Source organism: Paralichthys olivaceus, chromosome 12 (assembly GCF_024713975.1).
Source record: "Paralichthys olivaceus isolate ysfri-2021 chromosome 12, ASM2471397v2, whole genome shotgun sequence".
NCBI classification, from domain to species: Eukaryota; Metazoa; Chordata; class Actinopteri; order Pleuronectiformes; family Paralichthyidae; genus Paralichthys; species Paralichthys olivaceus.
Window position 1 is genome coordinate 23,257,393 of NC_091104.1, and position 22,865 is coordinate 23,280,257.

General features: G+C 40.8%; 1 protein-coding gene across 3 annotated transcripts in view; it reads left to right on the forward strand.

The window, feature by feature from the left end:
• The window catches only part of kiaa1109 (KIAA1109 ortholog), an 81,856-nt gene that overhangs the window by 49,620 nt on the left and 9,371 nt on the right, over window positions 1–22,865 (forward strand). Inside the window, exons 55-82 of one of the 3 annotated variants that reach the window (XM_069535136.1) lie at window positions 329–573; window positions 701–806; window positions 1,380–1,477; window positions 4,051–4,239; window positions 4,374–4,542; window positions 4,986–5,197; window positions 5,975–6,058; window positions 7,509–7,707; window positions 8,420–8,479; window positions 8,644–8,870; window positions 9,534–9,710; window positions 10,270–10,400; window positions 10,533–10,656; window positions 10,800–10,912; window positions 11,361–11,451; window positions 12,224–12,289; window positions 14,726–14,994; window positions 15,176–15,391; window positions 15,658–15,838; window positions 15,937–16,126; window positions 16,482–16,643; window positions 16,734–16,873; window positions 17,840–18,038; window positions 18,590–18,790; window positions 19,162–19,338; window positions 20,076–20,213; window positions 20,729–20,971; window positions 21,163–21,316. In XM_069535136.1, coding sequence (XP_069391237.1) covers window positions 329–573; window positions 701–806; window positions 1,380–1,477; window positions 4,051–4,239; window positions 4,374–4,542; window positions 4,986–5,197; window positions 5,975–6,058; window positions 7,509–7,707; window positions 8,420–8,479; window positions 8,644–8,870; window positions 9,534–9,710; window positions 10,270–10,400; window positions 10,533–10,656; window positions 10,800–10,912; window positions 11,361–11,451; window positions 12,224–12,289; window positions 14,726–14,994; window positions 15,176–15,391; window positions 15,658–15,838; window positions 15,937–16,126; window positions 16,482–16,643; window positions 16,734–16,873; window positions 17,840–18,038; window positions 18,590–18,790; window positions 19,162–19,338; window positions 20,076–20,213; window positions 20,729–20,971; window positions 21,163–21,316 — 4,561 coding nt within the window. The remainder of the gene's footprint in view (window positions 1–328; window positions 574–700; window positions 807–1,379; window positions 1,478–4,050; window positions 4,240–4,373; window positions 4,543–4,985; window positions 5,198–5,974; window positions 6,059–7,508; window positions 7,708–8,419; window positions 8,480–8,643; window positions 8,871–9,533; window positions 9,711–10,269; window positions 10,401–10,532; window positions 10,657–10,799; window positions 10,913–11,360; window positions 11,452–12,223; window positions 12,290–14,725; window positions 14,995–15,175; window positions 15,392–15,657; window positions 15,839–15,936; window positions 16,127–16,481; window positions 16,644–16,733; window positions 16,874–17,839; window positions 18,039–18,589; window positions 18,791–19,161; window positions 19,339–20,075; window positions 20,214–20,728; window positions 20,972–21,162; window positions 21,317–22,865) is intronic. The other 2 variants (XM_069535137.1, XM_069535138.1) reach the window with 2 other exon arrangements.

Genomic DNA, 22,865 nt, shown 5'->3' on the forward strand with positions numbered 1-22,865 from the left:
TAATGTGATAATGGCATGGAACTGTCAGCCTCCGGTGACGGAGGATTGTATCGTCTTTCAACCCAACCCTAATGTCAACCTTCATCGCTGCTTATTGTCTTCTGTCGAAACAGAAGCATGTGTGAACACATACCAGGAAGAACAGAAGACATGTTCAACGGAGACATGTTTTTAAATAGATTTGATGAAAAAATGTGATGTTAAAAACAGTCAAATATTATTTAATTTACAGCTCAAAAACAGATTTTAAATGTGCAGTATCATCTTTAATGTCATTATTGAGGTAAAAAGTTAAATATTAAAAATGTCTTACTTGTCTTCTCTCTAGGAGCACAAACCAGTTTCACTTTTGAGTTGCCAAACCACAAGCTTTGCTTCCAGTCTAAAGTGTCTCCAGTGGACATGTCCACCATGCCACCATCAGCGAGCCTCAGCCTGCCTCCAGTCACCATGTCAGGAGAGTACATCATGGAGGACCACGAGAGCCACTCAGATCAGGGCTGGGCACCAGATGACTTTCCAGCCAAGCAAGGAAACTACCTGCAAGGCAACTACCTGCGTTGTGTGGCTGAGGTAAGACGATCCTGATGCAATATTCCAGACAATAAGTAAACTGATCATCCAATCTTACCGAGTGTTGGGGGGATGTGTGGAAAAGGGGCTTAAGAGAAATCACACTCTTGTCTTCTCTGATGTGCAGATTGGTTCATTTGAACACAACCTGACCACAGATCTGCTCAACCACCTGGTCTTTCTGCAGAAGGTCTTCATGAAGGAGGTCAATGAGGTTATTCAGAAGGTGTCAGGTACTGTCACTCAGACACACACACTTATTACAAAAAAAAAGTCTTTGGCCAAAAACCACAAATATCTATGGAATCTACACAGAACTATCATTTTCACTTCTCCTGCTGTTGTAACAGCCCATGTTTCCATTCAGATCAATAAAGTTAATCTAATCTTAAACATCTGACTGCTCCCCACAGTATTCTGTAGCCTACAGCTGCTGCACTGAAAAAAAATGGTTTTCCACACAGAACAACGTTCAAGGCAGTGGTACAAATCCATTGGGGTTCATTTCCACAATGATATTGATAGTAATTTGTTTAACTCACTAAGCTTGATCGATGTAATTGCCAAACGGAGAGAGAACTGGGAGTTTTATGCCATCTTAGCGGAAAGAGTAATGGTGTGGCCTTTAGCCGAGTGTTCTTATCAAGGAGGAGTCTTAAAATCTTGAGTCACTTCATCAGATATTACACCTCGCACATTTTCAGACATACACGGAAAACACAGTCCCACGATATCCTGTTATCGAGCATTTCTCAAGAGTCTAGGAGAGCATGTGTGGTTGACTTGTATCTTTTCTATGCGTGCAGGAGGAGAACAACCAATCCCACTGTGGAACGAACATGACACCTCAACTGATGCAGACAAGCCAAAAATCCTGCTGTATTCACTCAGCCTCATGTTTAAGGTATTTCATGTTCCACCTGTCACTAAGAAACAGCACATCAGTCACAACAGGGGTAATAACCAGAGGATGGTTTTGGCCCATATCTTCTCTTGGGATTTTTACCAATGAAAACAGCTGCTCTGTGATTCTTCATCCAGATTTTTAAGAATCACCCCGATCTGCCCTCACCCTTTTATCAGAGGTCTCGTTGACAGGTTCATTGCTAAAGTTCTTAATGTTTCTAATGCTGTTGCCCCCAGGAAGATCATTGTTGTCTCTGGTAAGAATAGCCCACTATAGACAAACGCCCCACTTGTAAAAGCTAAAAAAAAAAAGAGTCAGAAATCAAGTGTTGAAAAAAAACTTCAGGTTAATTACTGCCCTGTTCAGATCTGGTAATAACATCCGCCCTGAGGGATCCAATCACAAGTGGGCAGCTTTAAATATGCGTGTTCACACCTGGTATAATCTCCTGTTACCACTTGTGATCGGATATCCCTTCCCCGCGGTGTATGCAAATGGACACATACTTCATTTGTGTTTGCAAAGACCGAATTATGTATTATTTATTTTTTTTACCCAGTCTGAGTTTGCAGATGTGCTAATGTCACTGTGTGTTTGAGAGAGAGGAGTCAGGAGGGTCTGACTGAAAGAGTGGTGGCGTTGCTATTGTAGCGGTAGCTGCAAACAAACCAACATATGGGCATTCAGAAGAATAAAAATAGTGTGCTCTTTGCATTCATACAGAGAAAATAATGTGACCACCTGCGTCCCAGTCAACCTTGAATGTGGTTTAAGTGATTGGATCTCAGGATGCCTTTATTAAAATAATAAAAATAACTACATTTATATTGTACCTTTTAAAACAGCTGATACAAAGAGCTTCACATAGAGAACAAAGAAAACAAGAATAAAGACGAGAAGCAAATTGATACAATGTCATTAAAAAGTAATTGCAAAAGAACAGGATAAAAGAAAGTTATACAAAAAGTGGATGTCAGTGCATTCAGACTTGTACTTAACCATGACCACTTGTTATCGGATGTCTCAGGACGGATTTTAATACCAGGTCTGAACAGGTATACTATGACTCAAAAAGGGCAACACGGTCCTATTTCTGTGCACACGGTCCTATTTCTGTGCACACAACTTATTCACTGTTATTGACAGAGTATCAAACTCCTCAGCATCAGTCTCTCCTCAAATGTTATCCACCATGTCACGCACTGACTTTGCATTAATATTTCGCAGATAAAATTCGAAGTCAGTCTGTAAATCCATCTCAGGAAAGGTGACTGGGTCCACATAAGACTTTGTTATATTATCCCCACTATGCAGCCTGGACAGAAATTGAAACACCTGAGGACTACTACCTGTCAATGGTTCTCTTTATTCTGTCAAATAAAAGGTCTAATCTGGACAGGACATGTCATTAATTAATAACTATAGGCTTAAGAAAGGCTACATTTCTTTGTAAAGCTCATTGAAAAGGTCTTTGTTGGTGAAGGACGATGCTTTGACTGAATTTCGACCACACCACTACCCCGAGAACTTACTTATTAAAGTTTTAAATGGTGTTAATTTCAGTGACGCATCAAACATTATCGTTGTGGTGGAAATTTATCTTGAGATGTGAAATAAAGAGTTTCTCAGACCGGAGTTTTCTTTAGGTAATTTAATAGAAAGCTCTGCAGATGGTTGCACAGTCAGCATGAATGAAAGTGGAACAATCCCAAAAAGGGAAAGAAGAAGGTTTCCTACAGTCAGGTAAACAGGAAACATAAGAGACAACTGTTTCTGAGTAAGAGCATGAAAACTGAAGCCAACTGTAGTCTGGTTAACACAGGAGGCTGTCTGCGCTTACTTCTGCATAAAAGAAGAAGTTTGCTACTGCACAGATCAGGGTCAACAAGAGGATCATCAGTAAGAAAGAATATGACCTGGAGGTTACATCTGCCAAGTGCATAGCAACAGTCAGGGCATTTGATAGTTAAGGTAAAAAAGTAAAACGTGTCTGTCTAGTTTCGAATCGTCTGTCTGCATGTATGCCAGACAGTTTCTCTTATGCGAGCACAATTGTGTTTTATATAAGTTATTGTTGAACACAGCACATGAGCATTGATCAGACGTGGGAAAGAGTTCAAGCAAAGTTCATATGCAAGTTTTCCATTACATTGTATTGTTGTAACTGAAAGATGCTTGACACATGGGTGTAACTTTCCGACTAAATGCATTGGTTATTATGAATCTGAGCCAACCTCATTGCATTCATACCTGAGGTTTTCCAAAGCTGATAATTATAGCTGTCACTTAACCTTTCCTGAGACTAACCATAACCTCTCTATTTACCAATTTACTAAGTTTAACTCTCAACCGTAAAACTAACAATTTACACTCATGTATTGCTATAGTTTTTAGTCTTTTCAATACCATATCAGTATCTGTTTTTTATTTTTTATTTTTAGTCTTTTAAATGTTTCTGAGTCTTCAGAAACATGTGGACTTGCCTTGTATAGGAAATTTACCTTGCCTTCTATTTTGAGTGTCAGTTAATCTTGGAGGAATTTTCTGAATGTCGCTTATCTTATTTACAGGGAATCCAGATGACAGCAACTACTCCCTCCATGCGAGCAGTGCGCTTCGAGACGGGCCTGATAGAGTTGGAGCTGTCCAACAGGATCCAGTGCAAAGCTCAGCCTGGCGGCAGCAGCAGTTACCTCAAGCTGTTTGGCAAATGTCAAGTGGATCTCAACTTGGCCCTGGGACAGATAGTCAAGCACCAGGTACAAATCAGCCTCACACTGGTTTACATGTGGCGAAATCTATTGGGCGTATTCGGACGCTTTTCACCTAATTGTGTTCCTTTTGCACTTACCCTAAGTTGCGCCCTGACCCAATTTCTCCTTTCACTTTACAGGTGTATGAAGAAGCTGGCTCAGACTTCCACCAGGTGGCGTACTTCAGAACACGGATCGGTCTTCGGAATGCTCTGCAGGAGGAGATCAGTGGCTCCTCAGACAAGGAGGCCGTCCTCATCACACTTAACAGGCCAATTGTTTTCGCTCAGCCTGTGGCATTTGACAGAGGTTCGGTTTACATTTTGTCTACATAACATAATGTCAAATGTTAAAACTGGACTTATGTACCCATTAAGACCTATAAGGCACCAGAACCTCACACCATATTGAAGCACACTCTAAAACCTAAGCAATGCTTTTTAACAGCCACCTAAAACCTGAGGGTTTTCTGAAGAACTTACTTTCTCAACTTTTGAAGCAGCTTTCATTGTAAAACATTGACTTTGCCCTAAAGGTTGTGAATATGTAAACAATAAACTATAAATCCAGCAAACTCACCAAGAACACACCCCTCATTTTGGGACTAACTATAGCTCTCAACTATATACCATTTCAATGCTGGCTGCATCTGATTCATTTATTGTACAACAAAAAATACAATAACGGGCTCCATATGACAGTCATGTTCCTATTTAATGTCTGTTCAACCCTTCCCGTCTTCCCTCCTGCAGCTGTGCTCTTCTGGCTGAATTACAAGGCCGCCTATGACAACTGGAACGAGCAGCGCTTGGCCCTCAACAAGGACATCCACATGGCCACAAAAGAGGTGGTGGACAAGCTGCCAGGCATCCAGCAGACCTCAGCACAGGCTTTCAGCACGCTGTTCCTGCAACTGACCGTCAACGACCTGGGCATCTGCCTGCCGATCACCAGCTCTTCACAGGTACACCAGCTACGATTGTTTTTATATTTTTTTATCTTTTTACATTTAAACTTGTGGCTGTAGATGTTGAGCTTAATATAGAATACTTATACGCCTTTATATTTAAATATGATATATGAACAGTAGTAAACAATAGTAGTAACAAATACATTTTAATGTTATATATAAAGGGCTAAAATCTTGAGCAAAGTTTTGTCTTCTTCCTTTGTGTTTGGCAGTTTTTTTCAGTATTCCACATACATGCAAAGATCATGGTTTGCGTCTTTTAAAAGCAGGTTGTTATTAAGGTAAATTTTTTTCTGCTGCTTGCTTTTATTTAGAATCTCACTTCAGAACAAAAAAGTTAAAAGTCTTAAATATGTTTTTTTTTTTTTTTTATCCTCTCTGGTACTTTGATGACCATTTTGCCAAGCACAATTGCTTCCATGTTCTTTGTTCCTGAAAAGAGCAGTTCTCTTTTTATCAGCTGTGATATCAGTGTTTCCCCTACAGTAGGTGTAAAGTAGGTAGAAAGGCTGGTAACTTAACCTTCCCACTAATCTGCTACACCACTCATTGTTGCCGTCAGTCTCTCTAACAGTTAAATCTATTGATGCAACATAATACATCTTTGATTTCTGATAAGTTCATCCCTCCACTTTCTGCTGCATTAGCCTTTCTAGAACATTTTTAGGGGAAACACTGGATATTAATGAATGGTTCATATCAGTTGTCTTGTTATACTTCAGTCCATAGTGACGAAATATACCAGCTGTCATGTCACACTTATTTCCATAGAGAGGACAAGCACCAGCTACGGAGGGCATCATCTCTGAAGCTGGGGCCAGCACATCTGTAGGCCGCCATAAAAATGCAAGAAAAGTAACCGACAGTTTCTTACATCTCTTGTGATGGCTTGTTGTGGGACAATGGCTTACTGTGATCAATTCTCTTTCATAAATACAGCACAATTCAAGTACTCCTCTGTTTAACAATATCAGGTCACACCACTCTGTGAAAATCATATTTCTTCCTCAGAGATGGCAACACAACTAATGAAGCTTGAGCTGGTGTCTGATGTGTTTGGGGTGTGTAATTACAAAACAAGAGATGATGCCAGGTGGTGTCCAGATTGTTGCTTATCTATTGCTTAAATAATTTTGCAGGGACAACCATGCAGTTGTTTGAAATGTTATACCTGTGCAGTGTTTCACATGGCAGGCTTTGTAAGGGAAGGCATGTGGGTATTGATTTACCTGGATTCCTGTGGTAACTGCCCCAGAACTATGGTCTGATCTTGATCAAAGTCATAATAATAATTCTCTATGGAGGGTCAGGAGGTGGACACACATTTACTTATCTCCAGTTATCCATCCATTGTCTTCTGCTTATCCGGGCTTGAGGTAGCTGTCCAAGCAGGGTATCCAATACATCCCTTGCCATGCTTCCCAGCTCATCCTGTGGGAACCTGAGGTGGTCCCAGGTCCGAATTTGTAGTCCCTCCAGTGAGTTCCGGGTGGGTCTGCTTGCAGTTGGCGTCCTGGTAAACCTACAAAGCAAAGCGTCCAGGAGATATCCTGACAAGAGGCCCAAACCACCTCAACAGTCCCCTCTTAACTTGAAGGAGCAGTGGTTCTACTCCGAGCTCACCCCGGATGTCTGAACTACTCACTTTATCTGTAAAGCTGAGCTCAGACACCCAACAGAGAAAACTCTTGTATTCAGGATCTCATTCTACCCAGATCTTGTGAGTGAGGGTCGGACCAAAGATTGACTGATGAATCAAAAGCTTTGCCTTGAGTTCCCTCCAGTCCCCTTTTCACCACAACTGCTCCCAAACCGAACACTCTCCTCACTGGGTGATTGTCCTCCCTCTGCCTCCAGTTATGACTGAGGTTATGATCAGACTCCTGTTTTTGTACCAATGCAGAGTATATCCAGAAATTCAGGTAATATGGACAAATCACTTCAAAGGACAAAAACATAATCTAACAAACTGCAAAGGTTGGTAACATTTCACCTGTAGCTGTATTTACTGAGCCCATCCCTGTTTATAGTCATTCATGTGCATGTTTTTGCATACAGCATAATTTTTTTGCAAAACTAGCATGTTTTGATTAGATTTAATCCTGTATTAAAGTATTAAAATGCACATGGAAATAAATTACTACATTTATCCTAACTTTATTTGATCAATGAAATGGTTATACAGAACAGCAGAATGAAATGTTACCATCTAGTGTAAATGTGCCTTTTCCCAACACATGGAAGTGGATTCTTTTCCCATGTTCCCTGGGCCTATGTAATCTCCCTCTCCCTGCCCCTCCACCAGGCCAACCACAGCATTGATTTTGACGCCGGCTCAGCTCTGGTTCTGACCATCGAGAGCACGCTAATCACTGCCTGCTCCTCCGAGTCCCTGGTGAGCAAAGGCCATTTCAAGAATTTCTGCATCCGCTTCGCAGAGGGCTTTGAGACCTCCTGGGATGATTGGAAGCCTGAAATCCGTGGGGATCTGGTCATGAATGCTTGTGAGTGACAGATTATATTTAAGTTTGAAATATGTTACTGAGATGGGGAATTTTGTTTCCATTTTACAATTAGCCTTTTTTAACACCCATAAATGATTAATGATTAATTGAGTCTTTTCAGGGTACATCATCTTACCTGGTTTATCTGTAATGAAGGTTTTATAGTCAATAATTTTTTTTTAAATGAAACTAAATTTGCTTTTACTGAAATGCTGTTATTTTTCTATACATTGCATGTCGGCTATTTTAGAGGTCTGTTAAGCATTTGACACACGTCTTCAGACTCAAGTCCACAACTTTTCAAAAGGAAATCTTTGTAAACCTTAATATGAAGTTTTACAGCAACAAAAAGTATGTTACTATGTTACACTTTTACTTAATAGATACATTGCAAGAGAAAGTGATTCTTTGAATAATGTGTGATGATGGAGAGCAACTCCCGTATTCGTCTGTGTTGACGAAGTCTTCATTTGACACTGCACCTCATTAGACCATTTGTTAAATACAAGTGCGAAGCCAACAAGATGAACGTATCCCAGATATATTCGTTCTACAGATGTTTTTGGAATTAGTAGGTAGTGAATCTATGTTCCTGTTATGTGGTTGTTAACCTGGCTTCATTTTCAAGGAACAGAATTATAATGTTTCGTTCCATTCATGCAGCATCTCAGAAATATTGACTGGCTTGTTTCTGTATGTGATCCGTGTGCAGGTGTAGTCCCTGATGGTACATATGAAGTATGTTCCAGGACTACAGGGCAACCATCCGCAGGCAAGTTCTTTTAACTAAGCCATAGTCCATGAAATATGGATCACACCCTCCAGCTGCACAATAAGCATGAGACAACTGTTTGAAATTTTTATTTTTGCATGAATATCATCCACATCCTCTGCTGTGCTCTTGTCTCACTCTTGGTATCGGCCTCCTCAAAACAGAGAGCAGTAGCGCTGGTACCTGGACTCTCAACGTGCTTTGGAAAATGTGCGGTATTGACGTGCACATGGATCCCAACATTGGCAAGCGCCTTAATGCTCTAGGCAACACACTGACATCACTGACAGGCGAGGAGGACACTGACGACATCGCCGACTTAAACTCTGTCAACATGGCGGACCTTTCAGATGAGGACGAGGCTGACACCATGTCACCCACCATTCACATGGTCAGTCAATAGAGGCTGCATGCAACACTGTTTCGACCACAGCTAGGTTTAACCAATCCTGATGGTATTAAAATGTGCATAAGATGTTAAAAGTAATATTCGTTTGTCAGCAGTTAGATTAGATGATATTTTGTGATCAATTCCACTTGCAAATACCTTTTAAATATCAGATAACAGCAAGAAACCAATTAGCTTAGCTTAGCAGAAATGGAAAATCTTGGCAAAGCATCCTGATTACATAATCAGGAAGTCAGTGCCCAACCAAGAAATACTCCCTCACATGACCCTCTTTGTTAGTTTTACTCTTAAGTTTTTGTATTGATTAATCATACGGTATACATTGTCTTGAATAGTGAGGTTCTGGTAATCAGATTTCGTAACATTAGAACAGAGCGGGGCGTTTCCACCTGTTTCCAGTCTTTGTGCTAAGCTAAGCTAAGAGGCTGCTAATAAAAACTTAATATTTAATGTACAGACATCAGAATTTTATTGATTCAAAGTAAGAAAGCGAATAGTTGTGTTTCCTGAAATTTCAAATGATACCTTTTTAATATTTCATCAATACATGTGAAGACATCCTACCTGGCTTCCCTCAAAGTTTCAGGGGGTAAAGTCGTCCACTCTTCCAGCTGTCCATCCATCTGTCCCTGCCGTTGTTTACAGGGTCCAGAGTGCCAGTTCAGCCCTCGGCTGACCTTAAGGAAGCGTCTGGTAAACCACATCCTGGGCCTCAGCCCCAGGCCTCAGAGTGTGTCTGTGTCACCCGACCACTCAAATTGTGCATCGCCTCGCCTGCAAGCGGGCTGTGCCAGGGCCCAAAGACCTCTCTCCTGGGCCTGTGTATGTAGCATCACACAGTGTTCTCTCTGGGCTGAATAAATCACTGGCAAGATGGCATCAAATCTCTGTCACCTGCCATTAACAGATCAAGGTTGTGGATTCCATAATGCTAAGCAATGCTGTGGTATGCTTCAGCTAAATATCATGATAATGGACACTAGTGTCGCTTAGCATTTACTTTCACTGCCCTCCTCATTGAGCTTCAGTGACAGGTGGAAATAAATAAATTGGTGTTACACAATTCCTGTGGCATCAGAGCTGTATTCTTTTTTCTTTCACTTTGAATGGAATGGTGAGGGTGGTGGTGGTGTCTTCTGTTTTGTAATATTTTATTTTGTCAACTGTGGTGTCTGATTAAACTACACATAACATTTTTAACCGAATCATAACAACAAAATAACCTTTAATCACAGGTTCGGGAATGATGTTTCCTTACTTACAGCAGCTGCCTGGCAGAAATCGTTGAGACAAAATGGTTTTGGGAGTTTGATCAGAAGGTGTGCCATGACTTTTATCAGATAATTGTGTTTTCGTGTGTATCGTTGCTCTGACCCAACAGGAGACAATTGACCCCAGAAGACAAATGATTATGGGGAACCAGGTGATTGACGCTAGAGGCAGGAAGTTCACCAAGAGGGTGGTGGACATCAGAGAACTGAACGAACAGGCCAAGGTCATCGACGACCTCAAGTAAGATTTGTTTTACCAACTTAATTCTTTCTGATCTGATATTGATCATTGTAAAAGCTTACACCGGTGCAGAAAAGTCTTGTGTTCCACTGCTATCTTGTTAAAACTATGATCCTCTTGTCATGATTGCAGGAAGCTGGGGGCCAGTGAAGGCACCATCAACCAGGAGATTCAGCGCTATCAGCAGCTGGAGTCTGTGGCCGTCAATGACATCAGGAGAGATGTCAGGAAGAAACTGCGTCGCTCCAGCATGAGGGTAAACACTCCACTTCCATCCCCAGTCAGAGTTTTATTTACCTCAGCACTTTGACCTCTGTCCACTTGAAATTATACAAAATAGCGACAGTGTGGGTGCCATATATTTTTACCGGACCTGTTTTTGTGTTTGTTGATCTGTAGGCGGCCTCGCTAAAGGATAAGTGGGGTCTTGGCTACAAACCAAGCTACAACCGCTCCAAAAGCATCTCTGCAGCAGCAGGCAGGCCACCTCTAAAAAGGATGGACAGACAAAGGTAACAAACGATGGCAGCCTTGGCACTGTATAATCAGAGAAATGATACCATTAAAGGTGCTTCAACTAGCATTTACTGTAAACAAACAAGACCACGTAACCGCTGTTTGTGACCTCTGCAACACAATTACCATTAACCCCCTGGCAAAGAGCTTGTGGTGACTCGCAAGTCAGCACATTCTGTTGAAGAGAGAAGTTGTTGCTTCATTAGTTATAGAATAACAAAGATATATGTCTTTAAAGCAGTTCAAGCATCGCAGAACCTGTATTAATTATCTAATTAACTTTAGAGAAAAATTAATAAATCAAAACAACTGGAACCTAACATGACGAACAACAAGGAGAAAAGTCTGGACTCAAACTTACTAAGAGCAACCTAATATCACTTAAAACTTGACATTTTTATCTATTTGTATCTCATGCCACTTGGCGTTTCCATGTGTCTGTAGTTCCAGAATAGGTGATGTGGATGATTTGCCAGATATCAGAATGGATGCTTCATCTCCTGGACCCCGGGTCACCTTCAACATCCAGGACACGGTAAAGCTTAATTTTTTCGCATCATTTATACTGATTGTTTTACTGATTTATGATCATTATAACTGAAACAATATAAAAAGGAGACATGTTGTGATGTTTTTTTTTCCTGTAGCGTGTATATATTTTTTTGTATATGCAAAGGTTCTGTCTGTAAGGGAGCTCCACAGAAAACACTACTCAGCCATTTGTTCATTTGTTAATCCATTATGTGGCATCATGATGCCCCAAATTAGCATAGTACGTATCTAGCGGTTAGTCTGGTACACCCCTAATGAAGCCAAGTAAAGTGAGAGCAGAGGCCAATATTTCCAAAATGCACTGGAAGCAGTTGACCAATAAAACCAGAGTAAGCTAGTTGGCCAATCACATCAGACTGGGCTTTACCAGAAGGGGGTCTTGAAGAGACAGGAGCTAAAGCCAAGTGTTCCAGACAGAGGCTGAAAAGAAGAGCTGCAGCAATGGACAGTATGAGGAAAGTGATGAACATATGAGCCAAACGATATGAGCATAATATGTCTCCTTTAAGATGAGTGACAGTTTTGTGCCAGTTTGAATGTTATCATCTCACCCTTCATTTGTGTTTGTTTCTCGCTGTAGTCGATCACCATGCTCCATGATATTTATATGATGCTGTGACTCATATGGTGTCATACCATCATCAGTTTTACAGTTTATTTTTGAGGTGGTTTAAAGGGAGAGACTGTTGTGCTCCCAGGATTTGTTTTCCTTTTTGGATGAGCTCTTTTTTAATAACTCTTCTGTTTAATTGAAGATTAATAATCAGGCCTTGGCCTACGACTCTGCAAATTCACCAGTCAGTCCAGATGAGATATTCAAGGTATATATGGTTCAAACATTTCAATTTAACTAATTAAAAATCCTAACCAACAAATACTACTTCTGTTTCCTCCTCTCTACTGTGATTACCGTTATGGTACTGACAGGATTATAATATGCAAAATCAAAACAGGATGATGAGATACTATCTTCTGGTGTATAGATATACAACAGTGTGCTAATTTGCATAATAACACACTGTTACCCTGCACTTTGTGTCCCTAGTTACATTATGATTCTTTCTCGGTGCACAGAGATCACCCTGATTTATATTTAAATGTGGTATTAAATTAATATTAAAGTTCCGCACTCTTTATTATGCCTCTGTTGATAAAAAAAAAAAAAAAAAATGATGATGATGCTTCATCTGCCTCAGAGATATGACATAGCAGCTCCTCCCTGACTTTATTTGGATAACTGAAACTCAAGTGTGCTTTCAGATATTAGTTTGCCCATAAAATAAAAGGCTCCCCCCTATAGATGCAAGGTTATGGTTGGCATGCTGCTCAATGAATTATGGAGGGGTAATATTCTCATCCTGTCTTGAAACTGCATAAAAAAATCCTATTCAACTGATTATTAACCTTAACACATGGACTGATTTCTAACAGCGATGCATTGGTGGCCTCCGAACCATAGTCTGTCAGCTGTCGATGTTGGTTTTATAAATCCACTGATGTAGCCGTATAATTATGTTGTCTAATAACAGTAATTGCCTAACATCACAAATTATGAATGGTTTATATAATTAACATAAGCAGAATGGGAAAAAATACATTGTTAGTAATTCCTTTATCCCCCAGTACACATCTGATTCACTCGTCAGACTGAAACAGTGTTACCTTCCTGTTTTTGTACTGTAAAGTACATTATAACACTTAGAGAAGTTCCCACCGAGATGCATTTTGTGGCAGTTTAGCAGATTTGAACAGTGTAGCAGATTACAGTATGAGCAATATGAGAATTTAGCCTTTTCTGCTTTATGAAAGAGTAAATGCCATTCTGGTGTTAAATTTAGATTTAAAGCTAGCAGTCAGTTTACTCAGCTTAATTTAGTTAAGCTTAGCATAAACCCTGCAGTCAGGGGGAAACGGCTGGCCTGGGTCTTTCTGAAGGAAACACAATGTCTTGTGTGTGTTCTACTGCCAGATAGGAGACAGAAGTGTAGAAGTGTGTACCATGTTGTAAAAACTCTGACATACAGGACAGTGTCCAGAGGGACCCATATAGCCCACACGCTGTGCAACATCGGATCACCTTTAATTCATTTTTATGACATTAGTCATTTTACAAAAAAGGGGAAGTCCATCATGGCATGAAAATTATTATTCCAAATTACACATGATATACAGATATTCTTCATGGGACTGACCACATTGATATTTTGTGTCTGAGTCTGTTAAAAACAATAGTTGCAGCATCTTTTAATCCAAGACTTTGAGAAATATGTTCTACACTCCAACATTTTACTAGACAGAAACCATCATGAAGGTGAAAATGCGAATAAAAAAAAAAAGGTTTTATTTCCCATGAAACCAGACTGAATAGTGAATCTAGCTGCATTGGTATTTCTAAGTTTAGTTGAAATAATCAAATCTCTCCGGCTTCTTCCAATCATTCTTTAATCAAGACAGACCTAGACCGACTCTGGTAAAGGCTGCATGACCAAGTTTGCTTCAGTTCTGTCCTTTCTTCTGTCATCTTAACCACCTACTTCCTTTGGTCACTGATTTAGTAACAAACTTTCATTTTTAATAATATGCTCAGAGTTTCCTGGATTAAAAAAATCACAGAAATAACTGAACAAATCAGGACAAACAATGCTGATCCTCAGACTGGTCATGAGTCTGTTCAGGTCTCAGATGTTGTTTGCTCTGTCAAACATTTTGACCCTTTACACATTTATCAGTGTCCAGCATCCGTCATCCTCTGTCAAAACCTTTCTCGGGCATCTGTTGTTGCTGCTGCTGACAGCTGGGCTTTTTCTCCTGCTGCTATTAAGGACAGTGGACTACCCGTGTTTTTTCCATGGTCATCCTCTTGAAAGTGTGATATCCAGTTTCTCCTGTGGGGGTGTCATGTCTTTCGTCATCTTCCTGTTTGTCACACTCTCTGTTTCAATTCTTTCCACTGAAAGTATCCAACCTCTCATCTCCTCTGAACAGTTGCAGGCTGGTAGTGTTTTGTAACATGCAGTCATAAAACTGAAACAAACACTAAATAGCTGTAAATGAAGAAAACAAAAGCCTTGTGATCCTCATGGTCTAGTTTACAAAACACTATCTCCTTCAAAGTTATGATCTCTTTACTACCTTCCTACTTAAGTCATCAACTACATCAGCAAAATTCTTAATTGATGCCTTTAAATAGGAAGAGCTTTATACAGATGTATAAACTGTCCCCTTGTGTGAGTTTGACTTTCTGCCCTTCTTTGAAGTTTCCTGAGGAGACAGAGGTGGACCTGTTGTCAGTCTCCATTGATGAGCCATCTCATCCTCATCATCACCCTCATCTTCATTCTCCATACACTGGCGAGGGCCAGCACTCAGTTTTCAGTGCCCCTGGCACCCCTGCTGTCTTCTCACCCACACTTCCCTTCCAGCATGACGACATGCGGCGCGACGACCTGTCCTCTTCCTCTTCCGAAGACTCTGAGAAGGAGGACGACTTTGAGCGTGAGAGACCACAGAGCTACCGAAGGCCTTTGTGAGTTGTCTTGTTTTTGTCCACTCAAGGATAACTAAGATAAGGTTTGAAAGAAAGCACCATTAATCTCATGTTCTAATTGCATGAAAGATTCGCTTTTATTATTCATGTTTTCAACCGTAAATACAGCTTCACGGTTTTCAGAAACCAATTAACAATTGTCTTAACTGTTTGTTCACAGCCAAGCATCTCACAGGAAGCCCTCTGGCTTTTCTGCTGTGAGTCAGCTGTTCAGCGAGCGCTGGCCGAGCACCCCTGCCAACCGCAGCTTCGGTGGCCCAGCAACTGAGAGAAACATTGACTTTGAGCTGGATGTCCGTGTGGAGATTGACAGCGGGAAGTGTGTGCTTCACCCCACTACACAGCAACCTGAGCATGAGGACATTTCCTTAAGGAGGTACAATGAAATTCATGTTATTCATTCTTGAAAATCTGTACAGAGTCATTTTTTTAAATAACGTTGCTTAAAAAGTTAAATCAAACTCTACGTTATAAAATCCACTGGAATGGTTTGCTAGATAAAGTTTTAATGCTGTACCTGAGATAGAGGTGTCAACCTGTAAAACAAGAAGTACAACTTTCTATATTCAGCTAACCAAACAGAATAAGGCATAAGTCCTTCCTTCTACATATGACAAGCCTCTATCCCTGCGGGGTTTATAGGAGCTGCGAGCGCAGCCTCAGGAGTCTGGACCAAGAATCTCCCCCCAAAAAGAAGAAGCTGCAGCCCACCCACACCTCCACCACCCATCTCCTAGCTGGAAAGAAATGTCCCTCCTCTCTGCAGACCAAATCTAATGACATGGAGACCACTGTCTTCTACATTCCAGGAGTAGACGTTAAGGTCAGCTTCTCCTTCAGTATCCAAGTTATCCACAAGTTTCTACTGCACTCTGTTTATTTATTTTTTGTGCTTAAAATGATGGTGTTCCCCCCCCCCAGTTGCACTACAACTCCAAGACCCTGAAGACGGAGTCGCCCAATGCCTCACGTGGATCGTCCCTCCCCCGCACGCTCTCCAAAGAGTCAAAGCTGTATGGTATGAAAGATATCGGCCCTCCCAACCCTCCCAATGCTGTCCAAAGCAAGACTAACTCGCTCCTACCTCCCCCGCCCCCACCTATTCCATCAGGTACTGAGCATTCCCTCGTTTTTAATTGCATGCCCTAGCACCATCCGTAATCAGCGAACTTAAGAGTCTCACGTCTCTCCGATGTGATGATTTACATCCACACATAGACCCACCGAATCAAATGCATGTGATTACATCCTTTATTTTTAAGGCATGAATCCAGAGGGCACCTTTGATCAAAGTGGCTCATGCATATTGATGTGCACCACAGAGGGAAATGCACCAAAGACAGAGAGAAAGACAGAAACTACTGTTAATGTGATTCCACATAATTTAAAGTTTACGAAATGAACTTCGGAAAGTGTTGCAGATGTTTGGTCTAGACCTCAGCCGTGACTCTTATGTGTCTCTGCAGCCAAAGGTAAAGGCAGTGGAGGGGTTAAGACAGCCAAGCTGTATGCCTGGGTGGCCCTCCAGACTCTGCCAGAGGAAATGGTCATCAGCCCCTGTCTGCTGGACTTCCTGGAAAAAGCACTGGAGACCATTCCTATCACTCCAGTGGAGAGGAGCTATGCAGGTTGTTTTGTTGCACCAATTGATCTTCAAGGATACTTATTGTACATGTGTCTGAAAGACGTCTTTACTAGTGTTTGTGTTCTTCTCTCAGCTGTAGCTTCCCAGGAGGAGGACATTGGTCAGTTTGAAACGGTGGAACAGATGGAGGAATCCACCACCTCCCTGGTTTCCTCCTCCACTTCAGCCTACTCCTCTTTCCCTGTGGACGTGGTCGTCTATGTTAGAGTACAGGTACGAACAACCTGACTGCATTTCTTACAGTTCGCTTTCTCCACAGTATCGTTTTTCACAAACATTTGGGGCACTAGATAATAACCTCAACAAAAAAGTTTGGGTAACTTGTTCACACATTTCCATCATTCATCTGATCCCATTTATATTGTATATATACTATACCTATTACTTTATTTTGTGTATATTTTAATGTTAGAGTTTATTCCCATTTAAGCATTAGATTTTCACTATTGTATTAATTTCGCAGTATCTAAAGAAAAGTTTGAATAATAATAATCAAAATAATCAGTCAATTTCATCTTTAACATTTGTTTTTTTTATTTATTTCATCTATGTTCAATATGTGACTAAATTCTAATACCTACCATGGTTGTGCTGATAGATGATGATCTTGTTGATTGTCGGTGGTCAGAACGATCACGCATTAACCAATTTTTTCATACATGTATTCAATTATTGTTATTACTCATAGCAGTAACATTGAATTACAGAATCAGAAGTCAAATTTTGCTTTGTTTCATGTCTACATTCCCTGCATAAAACATTTCCTAGTCAAGATAATCACATGCACATATACACGCACATACAACTTTGAAAGTGCCGCTTGTGTGCCCCACTGATACAGAAACAGAGCGAGGGAGATCAGAGACAAAAAAGATCAGTTTTATTAGTCTGTTTGATTTTCCAGGCGAAGTGACAAAGAGATGCATCACGCTCAGCACACAGTGTAAAAATACTTATTAGAACTAATACTAGCATTTTGTAGGTTGAACCAGATAGTTTCAGCAGCATTACGGAAAGAAATTGTGTCATAATATTATTGTTTTCTTATTATTAACACAGTATCAATAATTCATTTTATAAATATTATGATTGTCTTCAATACAGGGATACTGCAAAATACCTACTTACCATTTTACTGTAATCTTAATCCATATCTTTGGTTTTCATTTGTGCGTCCAGCCCTCTCAGATCCGCTTCAGCTGCCTGCCCATGTCCAGGGTGGAGTGTATGCTCAAACTGCCGTCTTTAGACCTGGTCTTCTCCTCCAACCGTGGGGAACTGGAGACCACAACAGGGGGCCACCCCACTGACGGATCACACCCACCCCCATCCTCCACCCCACCGGGGCAGCATATCCCTAAACCACCTCCAAGCAAAGGTCTGACTATGACTTGGCATTTAGTTTCAATAGAATAATGGTGCTCTGATGTTAGCAAAGGTGTGTGAAGAACAAACTCTTTCATACTTTTTTTTTTTTTTTTTTTTGTCCTCTTTACTGTTCTTTCACTCAGTCTATCACACAGTCTATCACACACTGTGAGCGGATCTATTAGCAGTCACTCCATGCCATGTCTGGGCCCTGTGTGATTTAATGTTGTTCGCAGCTTGTTCTCATGCATTCATTACTTTGCTGCATCTTGGGTCTTATTTTTTGATTTAGTCCAGTCACATGTACAGTAAATATACAGTTTGCTCTGAAGCCCAGAAGGAACTGGTTGGGAATTAATATTACAGAATACCATAAATATGAAGCAGTGTGCAACAGGCAGTTCATTTCAACCTGTGATCTGATTAGCTTCCACTTTTCTGAAAATGTGATTTTTATTTTTATCTAATGTGGTGTTGGACCTGCTCCCACTGCTGATTGTCATATTTTACTTAATTTATTCCTGCTCAGTCATGCATTCTCTCTCCTCCACCTCCCTCCAGCGTCTCCTTTATTGGGGAGCCCTCTGGGCAGGAGCCGCCACAGCAGCAGTCAGTCGGACCTCACCGGCCCCCCAAGTAACTCCTCAGGCCTCAGCTTCACCGCCTGCATGTCTGACTTCTCCCTGTTCGTCTTCCACCCCTACGGTGCCGGAAAGCAGAAATCTGCTGTCACTGGGTTGCCTCCAGGCCCGGGGCCATTAGGTACAAGGAGAGGGAAAACCTGCTGTAATGTTGTTGTGTGCTTGTGAAACAGGGATACAGGTTCTTACAAAAGTCTGTGACTAATATTATGGCTGATAAAGACTTAAGCCCCTATTCCACTGGTCGAAAAACCCACTTACATCTTCAGTGGGAAAGGAGTTGTGTAAAAAAGCATGTTTAATAAACCTGCAAATATTAATATATGAGTCTAGTATGAATTAGAATAACTATGACAGCTGACTTATATATATATTTAGTGCGAAGCATTATCACACTCCAATTTCAACTCTTATTAATGTGTGAAAGGACATTTAGATTAAAAACAGATTCAAGTTTAAAGAGCATCATAATTATCTCCTCTTTTCCTCAAGGTACAGTAGACGAGGAGCCGTCCTCTGTAACAGGAAGGAAAGACTCTTTGAGTATCAACCTGGAGTTTGTGAAGGTTAGTTTATCCAGGATGAGGAGAACAGGATGCCCCACATTCATCGAAAGCTTCATTCCTGCCAAAGGCGGCAAAATGGACACCACCCTCATCAACATCTCAGGTACTTTTGCAAACGGATTTCTGAGGATGGATGTTAATGACAGGCCTGAACAGAGCATTATACAATTTCACTCATTAGTATAGTAGAATGTTTATCATGACACATTTTTTAGAGGTTTGTTGAGTAGGGTTTCTTTGATAAAAAAAATTTAAGGATGGAGGCATTTTAGCTTTTTTTTTCAAACATTCACTTTAATTCAGGAGCTGGTTGACGTGTTCTCATCCTCAGCTACTTCTCAGCTGCATCGATAAGGTTGATGATGCCACAGGTTTAACACTGCTCCCAGGATCTTTGAAGGAATTTTGGTTTTTTAGAAATTTGTCAACAACTGTTTAAGCGAAGCTTATATCTGCTGATGACAAGTATGAAATGTTCATTCCAACAAATTTTTTATTTTTAAGTTGCTCCAATCTGGAACTCACATAGTGTTATTCAGTGCATTATTAGAGACAAGGACATTTGAGTGAAATAAAACAGAACCAAATACTTTTAGTGTAGAATCTTTTAAGGATCATAATAATCCAACACAACATGAAAGATTTATCCTGCAGTAAATGCTCGAGCAGATAAATGGGATATTTTTTTGATTGCAGAAAAGACTGTTGATAAAAAGCTCATCTTTGAATTTCAAGGTGCAAGTGATTATTTCCCCCCTATAGATTCGTGATAAGAAACATTTGTTTGCACCTTTTACAAGAATGTCTTGTATGTGAACAAATATAATATTCTCCTCTTAGCTGTGTGTGACATCGGCTCGGCATCCTTTAAGTACGACATGAGGCGACTGAGTGAGATCCTGGCCTTCCCCAGAGCCTGGTACCGCCGAAGCATCGCCAGGCGCCTCTTCCTCGGAGACCAGACAATCAACCTGCCAGGTGACCTTTTGACCACTCAGTGGGTTTGTTCTGTGTTGGTTGGTGGGTTAATTGTATGTTTATACTCGTCTCTGTTTTGAGGAACATTTTGTGAACTTTATCCGACATCGTCCCAAAAAACTAACAGAACTTATGTGGCTAAATTTAGGCTTTTATGTTGCATCTGGCATCTCTATGAACAAAGAGCTTTTCTATGCTTCTGACAACACAATCTTTCGGTCTGTTCATTGTTGACTTTTGTTTCTGAGTCTTGATACAACTTTGTAAAAAAAAAACCTGCATTAAATATTCATTTATTCATTCATTGTTGAATGCAGAACTGTGCAAGTATAAATTCATGATTTTTCACACCTTAGCTTTCGATTGTCTCCATTCCACTGCAGGTTTAGCTAGTTTTAATTTTTAATATCTCATCACGCTGACCTTCCCTCAGCCAACATTTCCTCGTTCTGTTTCCCGTTGACATTTTCAAGACTGTCCTTTACTTACATCCCTCAACCTTTACTTTGCTTCAGCCTCTGGCCCCGCCACTCCAGACTCGGCTGAAAACGTCACGCAACATCTGTCCCCAGAGTCCAGCCGGAAAGCTTACTGGAGGACATGGGACGGCAGCACCGGGACACACATTCCCCAGTCTCCCAATGTCTTTTCAGAGCACTCCACCGGAAGCAACATGTCCCCAGGCGGCCTGGGCCACCTCAAGTCCCCCGCACCCGGTCGCACCAGGAGTGTGTCTGATTCCTCTGCTCCTCGGAGAGGTGATTACCGACACTCTTCAGTGTTTCCTGCATACAGAATGAGATGTAGAAATGGATTGTACATTAAATTGTGTGAATCTTAATGCAGAAGCACATCTCAGATGTTTAAGAGCAAAGTCCAAAACCAATTGGACTGCTGGAAGTCATGGGCTGCTCTCGATTGCCTTTTCTCTTTATTAATTTTCCTACAGATTCAGTCACAAAAACCTCCACTCCCTCCTTCAGTAAAAATGGTAAAGCAGCGGGTCAGCAGGGGGCGCCGTGGGAGACATTGGTGGTGTTCGCCATTAACTTGAAGCAGCTCATTGTCCAAATGAATATGAGCAATGTAATGGGAAACAACACGTGAGTAACGTTTTCAGAACTATTTCATGTGGATCATTTTCCCCCTGTTAGTTGAGGAGATGGTTAGCTTAGATTAGCAAAGAGACTCAAAAAAGCTGTAGATATATTGAGACATGAGTAGCATCAGTCTTTTCATCTCAGCTGCTTTTCAACCGAATGTGCCTGGAGCTTTGAGTCCCAGGAACTAAAAGGTTCCTGCAGACCATTGTTTGCCTGCGTTTCCACCAGGCGAGATTGGGGCAGATTATCCTGCCGACGGCTACAACACGCAGTCCACCAGGTGGCGGTAATGCAATAGATTATACAACAGTGACGAGGCTATGTAAACATGAAGGAGAATCAAATTATGCTGAGAACTCTGATGTCAGCCCACCTGTAGTAGGTTTTTTTCTGCGGCTCCATTATATCGAAGCATTGAAGTACAATAGAATAAAAAGCTGTATACACAGCTACAAGTTTTTTTAAATGGTGGCTGATGGAAAAGTCCCTCTGAATTAATGCTTTGTTGTCCAGTTGGCCAAATATTTTATTTTATTTTAAAAAGTTTTGACATTTATATAATTTTATATTTTCGTGGAACTGTTTGAGTCCAAATATGATATAACCCTATATTGAGATTTTTTTCCCCTCAGTTTACCCTGAATGAAAACAAACATTCAGGACTTTCTCTGCAAACAAATGATGCAACAGTTAATAAATATTTAAACAAAAACAGGCATCGGTATAATTTCCACCGTCAGGTCGTGTCAAGCTAAATCCTCTGGGTGTGGCTTCAAATTGGCCTCAAACTACAATGTGGAAGTGAAAACTGTGGCAAATTAGTGGAGGAGGAATTCATGTCACTCAGGAAAGCTCTGAAAAATAACCTGGAATCACTTTTTGCTGCCTTTTTTACTTTTACTGACCATAACACAGCCGTGTCTCCATGCAGAGGACATCCATTGATTATTGATTAACCCTAACTCTAACCTCAACCAACGTCACTACTTGCCGGGCCCTAAACCTAACACTCACCTAAATCTAACTTTAACGTAAACTAAGATAACCTTACCCTAAAGCTAACATTGACCTTTATATTACATTATATCTGTACACCATTAAGAGAAGAGTGCCTGTCTAATTCCACAAATACTCTCTTCTCTATCTAAGCATTACCCAGAGCATTGTAGTGTCTACGCTTAGAGACATTCATATCTAACTCAGATGCCCCAGACAGAGAGACACCAACTTCAACTCTCACCATCTTGAACTCTTTTGCGTATTTCACCAGTGGCAAGACCTAAGGACACAATGTGATTTAGGAATGCATATTTAGACTTAACTATCCAATAGGATGCAAACACTTACATGTAATAAAGAGAGTGACAGCAATTCTGTGCTGTTAGGAAAAAGTGACACAAGTAGAGGGAGATTTATGGGGATGCTGTGGGAGACATCTCTTCTGCATAAGACATCAGCTGCAGCATGAGTTCTCCTTTCACCAACTTCCACAAAACTTCCATAACAATAAGGAAGACGAGTCACCATGAAGATTTTTGTCCCCACAACA